Genomic DNA, 15,360 nt, shown 5'->3' with positions numbered 1-15,360 from the left:
ACGTGCTAGAGTTAATATATTGAACATTTTTATCCAAATTTAGTTGTAACTCTGTTTATACTACTGATTGCTCATTCGTTTAAATGATATTTTAATGTAAAAGTCATAACCAACATATGAGCAGACTGATTTATGTCTTTAAACACAGAATGTAAGCTATAGTTTAATCTGATACCAGTTGCTGGAAGTTGCCATTTGTTTTTCTTAAATCTATACCCATAAAACTTCTTTTAAGATTATATTGTGTTTTTTATATATGTTGACCATTCATTCAGAAAATAATTATTGAATGAGTAGTCTTGATACAATGTGATGCCACAACAAGGTGTATTTCTGCTATCCTATGAGCCCCTTGAAAAGAGGAGCTATATCCTATTCATCTTATAGATCCCTGGCCTCACACATAATTGGCCATTCAGAGGTATATATAAAAGTGAATGTTTTTAGAATCCTTGCACTAATTCGTAGAGGCTAGTTTTATGTATATGTTTCCTAACTATATGGGATAAGTAACCTAATTCACTAAAGAATCCAAGATGTAAGTCACATAAAAAGTGGTAAATCTGAATCAAGCATCTACTATGAATACTTCTACTACCAAGTGCTAAGAAAACACGAGAAGTGAGGGGAGTATCTTACTACCTGAGAGAGTCTAGAAAGATTTATCAGTGACATTAAAGTCTTAAAGAATGAGTAAGAATTACATGATTTATAAAGGCACAAAGTATGACAATAGCATAGCAATATAATATATGTGGATGGAGCATGTATGGTAGTTTGAGGATGAAAAGCAAGAGAGGTACCTGATCATGAAAGACCTTTAAAACATGCCAAAGACCTGGGGATTTGTTCTGTGGTTAGTTTGGAAACGTATTGGAGTGCTTTAGAAAAATCACTTAGGTGGCAGCATGGAGGTTGGATTAGAGGTTATTGGAGAAACCCAAAAATGAAGATTATGAAGATTGTGTTCCTCTCTATCCCCTTTATGTGAAGGTCAGTAGTGTGTTTAAGGTTTGCAAAAGCTGTTAGTTAATTCATATAATTGATGAACTTTAAGCCTCACCATTTGATTTGCCAGATTATATATTTATAAAATATAGTTGGTGTCAGAATTGTAGAAAAGAACTCCAAATTTAATGAGGACCTCAAATTTTTGTTGTTTTTAGAGGTGACACAACATATTGGCAAACAGTATCTAATTTGGTCAGTTACAAGGCTAAATATTGAACATTAGCAAGTAAGTTGGGAAGGGTAATCCAAATTGTCCCTGATAAAAACTCCAGCCAAATTAAATTTAAAGGAGTTTAATTGAGCAATGAATGATTCGCAAATTGGGCAGCCCCCAGAATCACAGCAGATTCACAGACTCAAGTGCACCCACGTGGTGGAAGAAGATTTATAGACCAAGAAAAAGGAGACGATGTACAGAAATCGGCAGTGAGATAAAGAAACAGCTGGATTGCTTGCAGGTTGGTGCCTTATTTGAACACAATTCGAACACTTAGCAGTGGTTGAAGTATGGCCGCTGAGATTGGCCAAAATTCAGTTCCTGTTACAGGCGCATACTCCTAAACTAGGTTTTCAATTTTGTCTGACAAGCTAGATTACAGTTCATTCAGAAGGACTCAAATACAGAAGTACGGAGTCCTTCTCAGGCCATATTTAGTTTTAACATCCCCAAGATCCTTTTATTCAGATGAGGCATTAGGATAGTAAGTTTTTAAGTATCTCTGACAAAATTTTATGGTAAGAGCTAAAAGTCAGTGGTGTTTATCACTCCTAATTTGTAGAGAGGGTAATTGGAATAAAAACATCCAAAGGACAAGAAGAAAGGCACAGACACGTGTAAGAAAAAAGCACAGGGTAAGACGTTAATTAGGCTTTCCTGTACGGTAAGTCTTCATCTGGATCATCAATAGGTTTTTGGAAACTGCGACTAAGAGAAACAGTATAATCAAACCGATTTTACCATAGGCTAATTGACGTAAGCAAAATTAAGTTCCTGTGGAATGTTTCTGGCCACAAAAACTACACTAAATAAAGACCCAGAACACTTCTAATTAAACATTGAAATAAATGTGACCTAAACATACATTTAAGAAAGTAATAAAAACTAGATAATTACCCAATTTTTCATCAGTGACTAGTGGTGGTCATGGTGGTGGGCTGAGTCAAGGAATGTGTGTACGTATCCTTTACAAAGAAAATTGTCAGGAACACCTCCTACCACCGCGGAGTTCAAAAACAATCAGAAACATGGCAGGCTCGCTGAGCGCTTAGGCACCACATCATTTATTGTCATGCATTTGTATGATTATCGTGGACTTTACAAACCTTTATTTTACAATTTGTATTCATTGATTTTCCAACGCACTTATTCCAGTTCAGGGTCACTGGTGGCTGGAGCTGATCCCTGCAGCTCAGGATGCAAGGCAGGGACCCATCCTGGACAGGACACCATCCCATCCCAGGGCACACTCACACACCAATGCTTACTCAGACTGGGACAACCTAGACACAAGAGTAAACCTAACAGGCACCTTAGGATATGGAAGAAACCAGAGTATGTTGAGACAGATGTGGGGAGAATGCAAACCATGCAGACAGAGGCCCCAGCCACTCATCTTACAATAAAACAATGTGGAACAAAAGGATGTTATTTGAGGACCTCCTATATTAGAATCTCAACACTTGTAAATGGAAAGGAAGCAGTGTTGGAAGGCTTTTCTGAGTCCTGAACTTTCAGGGATGGGCCATTTTAAGGACATACAAACTCTTCCAGTAGAAAGACATTCCTCTTTCTATTGACTATGTATGACTATTTACTCTATTGACTATATATGACTATATGACCCCTCAAGTCATGCTTAAAGACCAGCTTAACCATGATACCAAAACTCAGACAAGAATAGTATGAAAAATAAAAAATACATGTCAAGCTTACTCGAGAATAGTACAAAACCATAAATTATTAGCAATACAAGTAGAGCATTTTTTTTTAAAAAAAGATGACAGACCATGATCAAGTTGTGTTTGTTTCAGGAGTGCAAGGGTAAAATAACATTAGGAAATCTAAAAGTGCAATTTGCCACGTAGAGAAAAAACATTCTTGGTCTATGCATCAAACACATTAAACATTTGATAAAATTCAACCACCATAATGGCTAAAAAACAAACAAAAAAAACTCTTTGCAAACTAGGTTAAAAAAAACTTCCAAGTAAAATAAATCTATAAAAGTATTTATGGCATACTTTATTTTTAACTATGAAATGCTAGAAATACCCCTTTAAAAGCAGATGTCAATCAAGGAAAGTAATTCAGCATTGTATCAGACATCCTAGCAAGTGTAGTAAGGTACAAAAAAAAAATAAGTAAAAAGTATAAGGATTGGAAAGCAAGATATATAAAGCAGACAATATTCAGAGGTGACAAATTATTTGAATTAATAAAGCTTAGTGAGATTCAGATTCATTATATTCAAAGGTCAGTTGCATTTTCAAACATGAGCAACAGTATCAATAGCATGCTCTTTTCTTTTAGTTTTGGTTTTTCTTTTTTGAGGCAGAGTCTCCCTCTGTCACCTAGGCTGGAGTGTAGTGAAGTGATCACAGCTCACTGCAGCCTGGACCTCCCTGGGTCAGGTAATCTTCCCACCTCAGCCTCTTGATAGCTGGCACTACAGGTGCACACCACCATGGCTGACTAATTTTATTTATTTATTTATTTTTGTATTTTTTGTAGAGAAAGGGTTTTGCCATGTTGCCCAGGCTAGTCTTGAAATCCTGGGCTCAGGCAATCCACCCACCTTGTCCTCCCAAAGTGCTGAGATTATAGGCATGAGCCACCATGCCTGGCTAGTATGCTCTTTTCAAAAGAAGAAAACGGTGACATGTCACCTAGTAACAAATCCTACAAAAGATGAGTAATAATTTTATGGTGAATTTGTTTTTAAACTTCATAAGCATCATTAAAGAAAACCTACTTAGGCCGGGTGCAGTGGCTCACGCCTGTAATGCCAGCACTTTGGGAGGCTGCGGCAGGCGGATCACAAGGTCAGGAGATCGAGACCATCTTGGCTAACACAGTGAAACCCTGTCTCTACTAAAAAAATACAAAAAAAAATTAGCCGGGCATGGTGGCGGGGGCCTGTAGTCCCAGCTACTTGGGAGGCTGAGGCAGGAGAATGGTGGGAACCTGGGAGACGGAGCTTGCAGCGAGCCGAGATTGCACCATTGCACTCCAGCCTGGGCAACAGAGCAAGACTCCATCTCAAGAAAAAAAAAAAGAAAGAAAACTACTTAAATGGAGAATACACAGTGATCATATTTATGAATCATAGCCTTAGAATATAAAATCTCTCAGTCTCCAAATTTCACACCATTCCAATCAAAATCCCAACGTTTTAAATAAGTTTTATGAACTTATTCTAAAATGTATGGGTGACCAGAGGATGAAAAATAGCCAAAATTCTTCTGAAGAGAATGAAGGACTTTCTCCACTAATTATCAAGGCTTGATATTTCAGTCTTCAAGACCTTAGGAAGGGAAGGATTTTTAAACAAGGCACACCAAGCATTAAATATATTGAAATTTTATATATTTGATATCAAACACATCATTAAAAAGGTAAAAAAATAAGTGACAACTGGAAAAATATATTTGCCACTTATGTGCTGTCAAGTATCAAATATTCATAAGTACATATAATGTATAAAGTGTATATATACGCCCACACATTGTGTAGGTGTGCATATATTTATATACATGTTGAATATCCCTAATCCAAAAATCAGAAAATCTGAAATCTGAAACACTCCAAAATCCAAAACTTTGAGCACCAACATGACACCACAAGTGCACTCTTTCACACCTGGTCTCATGGACAGGTCACAGTCAGAATCCAGGCACACAATGCAGTTTATTCAGCATCCGCAAGGGGAAAAAGACCTTCCCAGCCTTTTTCAGCTACGACGTTATCTTTTCCGTGCATCCTGAGTCCCCACTCAAACATACCCCCACAAAGGGTGATAAAAATAGCACATGTGCAGGCCAGACACACTGAAGGCAGGCTCTCCATCATGCCCCACATGAAGCCAAGTCCTGTGGACGTGACTCACTTATTCTCTGCTCTGTGGTGTAAAGATACCACGAAAATGTCAAAAAGACCTGTAGACAACCTTATAAGTAATAAGAAAATAAGGAAGCACTTATGTTTCTCTATAGTTTGATAGAAAACCAAGCTGTTGGAGGAACTGGACAGTGGCATAAGTGTGGTATATCTTTCAGAAGAGTATGTCATTGGAATGACCACCATATATGACCTGCAGAAACAGAAGGATAAACTGTTGAAGTTCTATGCTAAAGGTGATGAACAGAAGTGAATCAAAAATAGAAAAACACTACATACAGCTAAAAATGAAGATCTCAATTGTGTATTGGAAGAGTTGATTCATCAGTGTTACAGTAAACATATGTTGCTTAATGGTATGCTGATCATGAAACAAGCAAAGATTGATCATGATAAACTGAAAATTGACGGGAACCATGAATACGCGACAGGCTGGTTGCAGAAATTTAACACAAGACATGGCATTGCATTTTTAAACCTTTGTGGTGATAAGGCATCTACTGGTCACAGGTCAGTGAAGAAATTCATTAATGAATTTGTCAGGGTCATCACCAATCAAAATCTGATGCCAAAACAAGCCTATGCTGCTGATGAACATCACTGTTTTGTCCTTACTGCCCTGGAAAGACACTGACTACAGCTGATGAGGCAGCCCCTACAGGCATTAAGGATGCCAAGGACAGAATATCTGTGCTGGGATGTGCTAATGCAGCAGACACACATAAGGGTACACTTGCTGTGATAGGCAAAAGCCTGCATCCCTGGCTGTTTCCAAGAAATTAATTTCTTACCTGTCCATTATTCTGACAAAAAAAAAAAAAGTCATGGACAATCAGGGACTGCTTTTCTGACTGGCTTCACAGACATTTTATATCAGCAGCTCTTGCTCACTGCAAGGAAGCTAGGCTGGATGATGACCACAAGAATTTTTTATTCCTTGATAGCTATTCTGCTCATTCTCCAAATGAAATTCTCATCAAAAATGTTTATGTCATGTACTTTCCCCAAAATGTGACTTCATTAACTCATTAGCTATGTGACCAGAGCATTCTTAGATAAACGAAGAGTGAAAATGAAAACACTTTCTTGACCAGTATGCTAGCAGCAGTGAATGGAGGCTATGCGTGTGGAAGGTTTTCAACGTGGTTTTGTCATGACAGATACCATATATGCTGTTGTGTTCTCTTGAAACACAGAACTAATGCCACAGTGGTACATGCCTGGCACAGCCTCTGGCCTGTGACTACATTCAATGAAGGTGATGAACAAGATGGAGACTTTGAAGGATTCCACATGTCAAATGAGAAAAAAAAAAGTCTGACCTCCTTATATATGCAAAAAAAATTATTTCAGAGTCTATCAATAAACGGGAAGAAATTGATATTAAAGAAGTTTGTACCTTCAATAATGAGGCTCCAGTTGTTTATTCATTGATGGATTGTGAAATAGCCAAAATGATTTTGAATCAAGGTGATCGTGATATTAGTGATGATGAAGATGATGTTGTTAATACTGCAAAAAAGTGCCTCTAGACAACATGATGAAAATGTGTGATGGGCTTAGTGAAGGAGTAGAGCAGCATGCATTTATAACAGAACAGGAAATAATGTAAGTTTATAAAATCCAAGAGAGACATCTAAGACAAAAACTGTTGTTAATGAGGCAGATGACTCTGGAGGAAATTGTTTAAAAGGCCTTCCAGCAGGATGACTCCTCATCCCTAGAGGACCCACGCTTCTGATGTTTCTTCCCACCTAAAAAAAATAAAATACAGTCTATTGTAGCCTTTTAATCGAAACACAAACCCAGCATCATAGCTAGAGGCTGAAAGCCTGCCGTTGTTTGCTTGTTGTTGCTGCTGTTTAACAGCTGAGCCAGGTATTCTGGTGATGCTGCTGTGCTGCTACACACATTATTTTTTCACTGTGTTAACGGGGTGTCATAGCTTTTATTGTTAAGTACTTATGTGTGAATAAGCATAAGAAAATGATTGCTTATTGGTAGCGTAGAAATTCAGTCAAGAATGATGATCATGCCAAAAAACCACAGACTGTCCACATGAGTTCAATGTACACAAGTTTTGTTCCATATAAAATTATTAAGTCTTGTACAAAGTTGCCTTCAGGCTATGTGTATAAGGCGTATATGAAACATAAATGAATTGAATGCTTAGATTTGGGTGCCAAACCCCAAGATATCTCATGTATATGCAAATATTCTAAAATCCAAAATCTGAAACACTTCTAAGTCCTAAGCATTTTGGATAAGAAGTACTCGACATGTATATAGCAAGTATATATAAAGACTACTTATTAAATTTGCAAGAAGAAGCCCAAAATAGGAGCAAAGGGCATGTAAGTGCAACTCACAAAGGAGAAAACACAAATTGTAAATAACCATGTGTAACTTGTTCTGCCTTATTAAAACTCCGGGAAATCTAAAGTCAGATTATAATGAAATGCTATTTTACACTGACCAGATAGTCAAGTATGAACAAGTGCCATCAATGATTTGGAACAAAAGGAATACTTGTACACGACTAGTAAGATTAAATTGACATAAACTACTTTGGAAAATATTTTTACAAAGTTGTTTACAATAATCTTGTAAAGTTGAACATAAAATATAACAGTTTCATTTCCAGATGTATATATCTGGATTTTAGGGCCTTAGAGAAACTCTTGCATGTATACACAACCAGAAGATATGTACAAAACATTCATGATAGTATCATTTGTAATAATGAAAACCTAAAAGTATCCAAATAAATAAGTGAACTGTGGCCCGTTTACACTTCGATGTCTTAAATAGCACTAAAAATTAAAGAGCAATAGCTTCCTGCAACATAATATGGAATGTCAAAGGAAATTGCAGAGCACTCATGAGTTTTTTTTTTTTTTTTTTTTTTGAGATGGAGTCTCACTCTGTTGCCAGGCTGGAGTGCAGTGGCAAAATCTTGGCTTACTGCAACCTCTGACTCCCTGGTTCAAGTGATTCTCCTGCCTCAGCCTCCTGAGTAGCTGGGATTACAGGCATACACCACCACGCCCAGCTAATTCCTGTATTTTTAGTAGAGACGAGGTTTCACCATGTTGGCCAGGATGGTCTCGATCTCCTGACCTCGTGATCCGCCCGCCTCGGCCTCCCAGAGTGGTGGGATTACAGGCATGAGCCACCGCCCCCAGCCTACATGGGTATTTTTAAAAAAGGCAAAAGCAAAACTAAATCATAAGTGTTTTAGAAATGTAAATATATAATTTAAAAGGTTCTATTTTAAAAGCAAGAGAATAATCAACAAAATTATAAATTACGGTTTTAGAGAGGTGAGGAGGAGACCCAGGAGGAATATGCAAGTAGTTTCAATGGTATTGGTAATATTCTAGTGGTGCTGTTGTGTGGTATATTGATGGTTGTTTACTTTATTCAATAAATACATACATTTTAAATATATCAACAGTATTCCATAATACAAATGCCTTAATTCAATAGATTTCGTTCTAACGTATCAAATATTTAATTGGGGGACGTCCAGGTAGAGATGTTTCGTCAGCTGATAGTTAAAAATATTTATTATTCTGAAGAGAGGTATAAGCCAGATTTGCAGCTTGCGGAGTTATCACTATAAATATCTTTACAGATTTGGAGACCGAATTTCTCATTTAAAAATGTGAGAATTCGGCAGGGTGTGGCTCACGCCTGTAATCCCAGCACTTTGGGAGGCCGAGGTGGGTGGATTGCCTGAGGTCAGGAGTTCGAGACCAGTCTGGCCAACATGGTGAAACCCCGTCTCTACTAAAAATACATAAAAATTAGCTGGGCTTGGTGGCATGCGTCTGTAATCCCAGCTACTTGGGGAGGCTGAGGCAGGGGAATTGCTTGAACCAGGAAGGCAGAGGTTGCAGTGAGCCGAGATTGGGCCACTGCACTCCAGCCTAGGTGACAGAGCGAGACTCCATCTCAAAAAAAAAAAAGAAAAAAAAAAGTGGGAATTCAAGAATTGAATAAATGAGAATGGATAGGTTAGAATGTATGATGTATATTCGTAAAAAAGTTAAAGAGATCAGAGAACTTCAATTTAAAGAAAAGGGCATGTTTTCTTAAGAGAGCAGCCACCGTCCTGGAACACCTGGATACATCTTAGCAAGAAAGGATGGTGGGTGATGTCTGAAACCAGAATCTTAGGAAAGGAAACAGGTGGAAGTCTAGAAAGGATTGTCTCAAGAGAGGGTTTGTGCTATAAGGTGAACATTCAGGGGAAAAAAAATATACATACTTAAGGACACATGTCCTGTATGTCCAGAGTGGGAATAGAATTAGGCCTTTTAAAAACATAGTTGTCTTCAGGCAGGGTCATTGGCTCATGCCTGTAATCCCAGCACTTTGGAAGGCTGAGTTGGGTGGATCGCTTGAGGCCTGGAGTTCAAGACGAGCCTGGGCAACATGGCAAAACCCCATCTCTACTAAAAACACAAAACTTAGCTGGGCGTGCTGGCACATGCCTGTAATCCCAGCTACTTGGGAGGCTGAGGCATCAGAGAATCGCTTGACCCCTGGCGCAGGGGGAGCGGAGGTTGCGGTGAGCCGAGATTGCACCACTGCACTCCAGGCTGGGTGACAGAGAGACTCCATCTCAAAATAAATAAATAAAATAAAAAGCTATCCTCATCTCAGTACTTTCACTAGTGCAGAAATTGATAAAATGAAAATGCAGAAACACTGAAAAGTCTTCATCCGAAGCATCTTCCAGAAATTCCCGTATCCTCCTTTCCCATGATAAGTGAAAGAACATCCACAGATAATAATAATTCATCCACTGGGCTTACTAATTTATATTTTACAGAAAAAGAAGTAGGAAACTTGAAAATGAGCTCATGTTTCATTTCCTGAGGCCCTGCTATGAGGATTCAGTTTGTCGTAGGTGCTCATTGCTTGCTGAAACCCTTCTTGCTTTCTAGGCTGAGACATTTGAAACTTTCTTTAGGAAAAAGAAAAACAGTTGCTTAGTCATCTTCCAAAGGGATGGACCATAGCAAGCACTCTTGAGGCTCTTTGTAGCGGCTCCCAGGGAATAATTATTGTTTCTGTTGTTTTGAACCTTCCACCTCAGTGACTGGCAATGCTAGCATAAATGGTATTTGGCTAATATTAAGAGAAAATGTATTTAGAAATAAGCTAAACTAGCACCTCCAGAACACTTTCCTGCATGACTATGGAGAAGCATCTGACTCAAAGGGAAAGGGGCTTTCAATTCCAGGCAAAGATTGTCTTTGGCTTAAGTCGGGAGGAATGATGGAAACAGGAAGTTTTTCTGTTGCTCTTTCCATGAGAGGTTAGTTACAAAGTGATGATGACATGGTGATAAAGTAGAGGCCGGAAGAAACGGGATGGAAATTATATGACAATACAGACCAGGAATGGGCCTCGAGTTTTCAAGGTAGCATTAGATCAGAGAGAGAAGAGAGTTGATAAATGTATGGACATACCAAATCAATCTCTATCAGTCTTCCTTTCACTTGAAATTAGGGGACAAGGGAGACATTGTGAAAACTAGCCCAATATTGCCATTGTAGAGAGAAGTTAACTCAGTCCTTAGAAATACAGCCCAGCTTCCATTCATGGTAATAATAGTTACCATTTATTAATGTTAGTCATTATTCTGAATATTTTACATGTAATTTTCATAAGATTCTCATACAGGCAACTCTGTTTGGTAAATATTATATTACCATCCCCATTTTACAGATGAGAAAAATAAAACACGGAGGTTAAATAGCTTACCCAATGTCACACACTAGTTCATGACAGAGCAAAGTTTTCTTTATATCTGGGCAGTATGAGCCCAGAGCCTTCTCTCCTGCCCACTGTGCCTCCAGCAACATTTCTACTTGGAGCTGTAAGCGAGGATGTTTAAGGGAGGTGCAGAGGAAACTATCCTAGAGCAGACAGTTGCTGACTCTGTGCACACATTATGCATGTCTGTTTTAATCTGTATTCTGGTCTCCTTTCCTAAATTTCTAATACTCTGTATTAATTATTGTAATTACAAACTGTGGATGACAGCTATAGTAGTTATTCCTGCAATTTGAGTTTGTGGAGAAGGCAATCAAGATTATCAAGTAGTTGGTATAAATAACCCATAACCTGGAAAATTTTTTACTTTTGTTTTTTTCTTTTTTGAGTTGGGGTCTCGCTGTGTCACCCAGGCTGGAGTGCAGTGGAGCCATCTTGACTCACTGTAACCTCTGCTTCCCAAGCTCAATCAATCTTCCCACTTCAACCTCCAGTGTAGCTAGGACTATAGGCACGTGCCACCATGCCTGGTTAATTTTTGTATTTTTAGTAGAGATGGGGTTTTACCATGTTGCCCAGGCTGGAATCTAAGAAAAGTTTTAAGATGAAGTTGCTAAGAAGGAAATAACTAGGTGGTTGGCAGAAGAAAAACCAGAAAAGACAAGAAGGCCAGGGAGAGATTAGAGATTTTTTTCTATTGTTTTCACAAAATAATACAATATAATATAATAAATGCCATACAATAAATACAATGGTATACAAAAGAAAAACAAGATATATTTGGGATATTGATATGAGAGAAATGAACATCAGAAAATTAGAAAATTGGTGTTCTTAGTGTTGGAATAGCCACAAAATTGTCTGTGGTTCTATGTGGTCTGATGAAAGAAGGAATCCTAGTACAGGATCCTAAGGATCTGGATTTGAGAAAGAGCTTTGCCATTTGAGAGCTGTTTTCATTTGTGATTTATATATTCATTCATTCAGCAAGTATTCTTGAACATCAACCATGTGCCCACGTTGTTCTAATTGTTGCAGATGCAATGGAAATGTTAGACCAAGTCACTCTCCTCATGGAAATGTATAGTGTAAGGCAGGGGTCAGCAAACTTTTTTTTGTGAAGGGACAAACAGTAAATATTTTAGGCCTTACAGCTTGTATGGTCTGTTTCACAACTACTCAGATCCACAGGTGCAGTGCAAAAGTGAGCACAGACAATACAAAAACGAAAGAGCCGGGCATGGTGGCTCATATCTACAATCTCGGCAGTTTGGGAGACCAAGGCTGAAGGATCATTTGAGCCCAGAGTTTGAGACCAGCCTGGGCAACATAGTGAGGCCCCATCTCTAAAAAAAAAAAAAAAATTAAAAATTAGCCAGGTATGGTGGTGTGCACCTGGAGTCCCAGCTGTTGAAGAGGCTGAGATGGGAAGATTGCTTGAGCCTGGCAGGTCGAGGTTGCAGTGAGCTGTGACTGTGCCACTGCACTCCAGCCTGGGCAACAGAGTGAAATCCTATCTCAAAAAAAAAAAAAAAAATAGAAAGCAACAAAAGGACATACTGTGTTCCAATAACACTTTATGTTTTAAAAACAAGTGGTAAATTAAATTTAGCTGGCAAGCTACAGTTTGTCAATTATTGGTCTAGAAGAAGAAACAGACACAAGCCAAATAATTATGCATATGATAACACGTGCAAAGATCCGGTGGCGAGAAGACATATCAAGCTTTGGAGGCACTGATAGGAGACCAATGGAGCTGCTTCACGGAGAGACACATGAGTGAGGCTGGAAAGGGAGGAAGGGGCAGGCCAGCAGGGTCTTGTAGGACACTTAGGAGTTTGGTCTTTACAATATTGACAGTTGGCAATTTTTTGATTATTTTAAGCAGGATGAAGACATGATCAGATTTGAGTTTCAAAAGCTCACTCACTGCAGTGTTAGAATGAGTTGGGTTAAATTTTCTCATCTGAAACATAAGGATGGATACACTTGCCCTGTGTATTGAACAGGTCATTGTGTAATCAGTGATCACACAAGATTATACAAGGTGCATAGAAGTGTTTTATGAAATATAAATGATATAGAAAATTACACAGCAATATTTTACAGGAAGCAATACCACCAGATGGTCATACTCTTTCAAGTTTTTTCTGTGAACAAAGGCAGTCTGAACTTATAAAAGAAATCTTTTTGTTTATATTATCAGGCTTCCCTCACCAGGGTAACTACCCCTTAGGGAGTTCACTAAAGAGAAGGAATGTCTTTCACTCTCATACTTTCTCCTCTCCCCTCTCCCAAGCACATCTGAGTTGCTGCCTGTTCTTCACACTTAGCTCCAAACCCATGAAAAATTGCCAAGTATAAAAGCTTCTCAAGAATGAGATGGATTCTAGGGTGTCTTCACCTGAGAAGCAAGATAAAGAGAATTTCGTGGGTAAGTTCCTTTTTTCCTGTCTTAGGCTTGTTTTTTACATATATGGCAAAGCAGGAGTTGTAGCATTATAGACAGGTATAGAGTAAGTATGAGATATATTTGCAGAAATGGGCCTCAATTTCATTTATAGCCCAGGATTTTGAATTCATTGCTTATGCTGATTTCATTTGCTTCTTCAACGGCAGTCTATAACTTGCTTTATTTTTCCTTCAATTTTAGATAAAGTTGGTGTTTGTCTTTGAATTTCTTCCTCTGTATTAAATCCTTCTCAGGATTTTGAATTCATTGCTTATGCTGATTTCATTTGCTTCTTGAACAGCAGTCTATAACTTGCTTTATTTTTCATTCAATTTTAGATAGAATTGGTGTTTATCTTTGTATTTCTTCTTTTTGTATTAAATAACAAAGATATGTTGAAGAGGCTGACTTTTCTCCAACTTCAAACATTTTCTGATGATGCTGAGATTAAAAAGAAAAGTTGGTTTGAGCTGTATCCTGTTTGATAAATGGAGAGAAGTTGAGAAAAAAAACTTAGCTTATAAGTACCAACTACTATCATTAATACTAATGACTATTATGTGTTACAAAGCATTTTGCTTACATTATCTCTTTAAATTTTACAATAATTCTGAGGTAGATCCTCTTAGAATCTCATTTTACAAATGAGAAAACTGAGCATTGGAAAGTTTAAACAGTTGTTCAGAAAGTGATTATGATGATGGTGTGCGTGTGTGTGTGTGTGTGTGTGATGATGGTGTGCGTGTGCGTGTGTGTATGACCTAACCTGTGCTCTGTACCTTATGTTGCCAAAAAAGCCATAGTACATGTTAGAAATAGAGAACACGTTTGGCATTACTAATACATAAAAGAAAAAACTAGGCTGCGTGCACTGGTGCATGCCCTGTAATCGCAGCACTTTCGAAGGCCAAGGCAGGCAGATCACTTGAGCTCAGGAGTTCGAGACCAGCCTGGGCAACATGGCAAAAACTCATCTCTACAAAAAGTACAAAATTTAGCCAGGTGTGGTGGCACATGCCTGTGGCTAAGTGGGAGGTTGAGGTGGGAGGATTGCTTGAGCCCAGGAGGTTTAGGCTTCAGTGAGCTGAGATTGCACCACTGTACTCCAGCCTGGGTGACAGAGTGAGACCCTGCCTAACAAAGAAAAAAAAAAGGAATAAAGAAAGAAAAAGGAAAAAGTATACATTTAGAGACATTTACCTGAATTGGAAAAGAAACTTTTCTTTTGAAGTAGGCATGAAAAGCTTGCAGGCAGTAAATATCATCTGGAAATGCAAGCGGGAGATCTCAAGAGTCCCCTTATTTATCCTTCATGAGACACTTAGTTTCCATTTTAACAGGTGAAGACATCAACTGGGTAGATGGCATGACTGAAGCTGTATCATCAGTGAGGTTCTTGAAAGTACTCATGAGTTTTCTTGGTTTCGATATTTGAATATGAAAAACTGGCACTATCACAGAATGAACAAAATGGGGCTTATATATTTGCAATGTCTGATTTCCTGTGCTTTTGTAGTTTTTTAGGAGAGATACAGTGTGGACCATTCTCTGAGATCTGTGGACTAAGTTTGCCCTTGCAACTCAGATATATATAAAATATATATATAATACAATATAACATATATCTTATATAATATAGTATATAATGTATGATATATATTATGTAATATAGTATATATAATATATTGTGTAATATAGTATATATAATATATTGTGTAATATAGTATATATAATATATTGTGTAATATAGTATATATAATATATTGTGTAATATAGTATATATAATATATTGTGTAATATAGTATATATAATATATTGTGTAATATAGTATATATAATATATTGTGTAATATAGTATATATAATATATTGTGTAATATAGTATATATAATATATTGTGTAATATAGTATATATAATATATTGTGTAATATAGCATATATAGTATATTGTGTAATATAGTATATACAATATATTGTGTAATATAGCATATA

The 15,360-nt window shown here is 37.6% G+C and overlaps 1 protein-coding gene across 1 annotated transcript in view; it reads left to right on the top strand.

Moving 5' to 3' along the window:
* The first annotated feature begins 13,190 nt into the window (after nucleotides 1–13,190).
* STOML3 (stomatin like 3) overlaps nucleotides 13,191–15,360 on the top strand; it is a 30,301-nt gene continuing 28,131 nt past the window's right edge. Inside the window, exon 1 of the mRNA XM_031001362.3 lies at nucleotides 13,191–13,352. Within this exon, the coding sequence (XP_030857222.3) occupies nucleotides 13,301–13,352 (52 nt within the window). The 5' untranslated portion in view covers nucleotides 13,191–13,300. The remainder of the gene's footprint in view (nucleotides 13,353–15,360) is intronic.

This window comes from Gorilla gorilla, chromosome 14 (assembly GCF_029281585.2).
Source record: "Gorilla gorilla gorilla isolate KB3781 chromosome 14, NHGRI_mGorGor1-v2.1_pri, whole genome shotgun sequence".
Lineage (NCBI taxonomy): Eukaryota > Metazoa > Chordata > Mammalia > Primates > Hominidae > Gorilla > Gorilla gorilla.
This window is presented reverse-complemented; position numbering and strand designations above follow the sequence as displayed.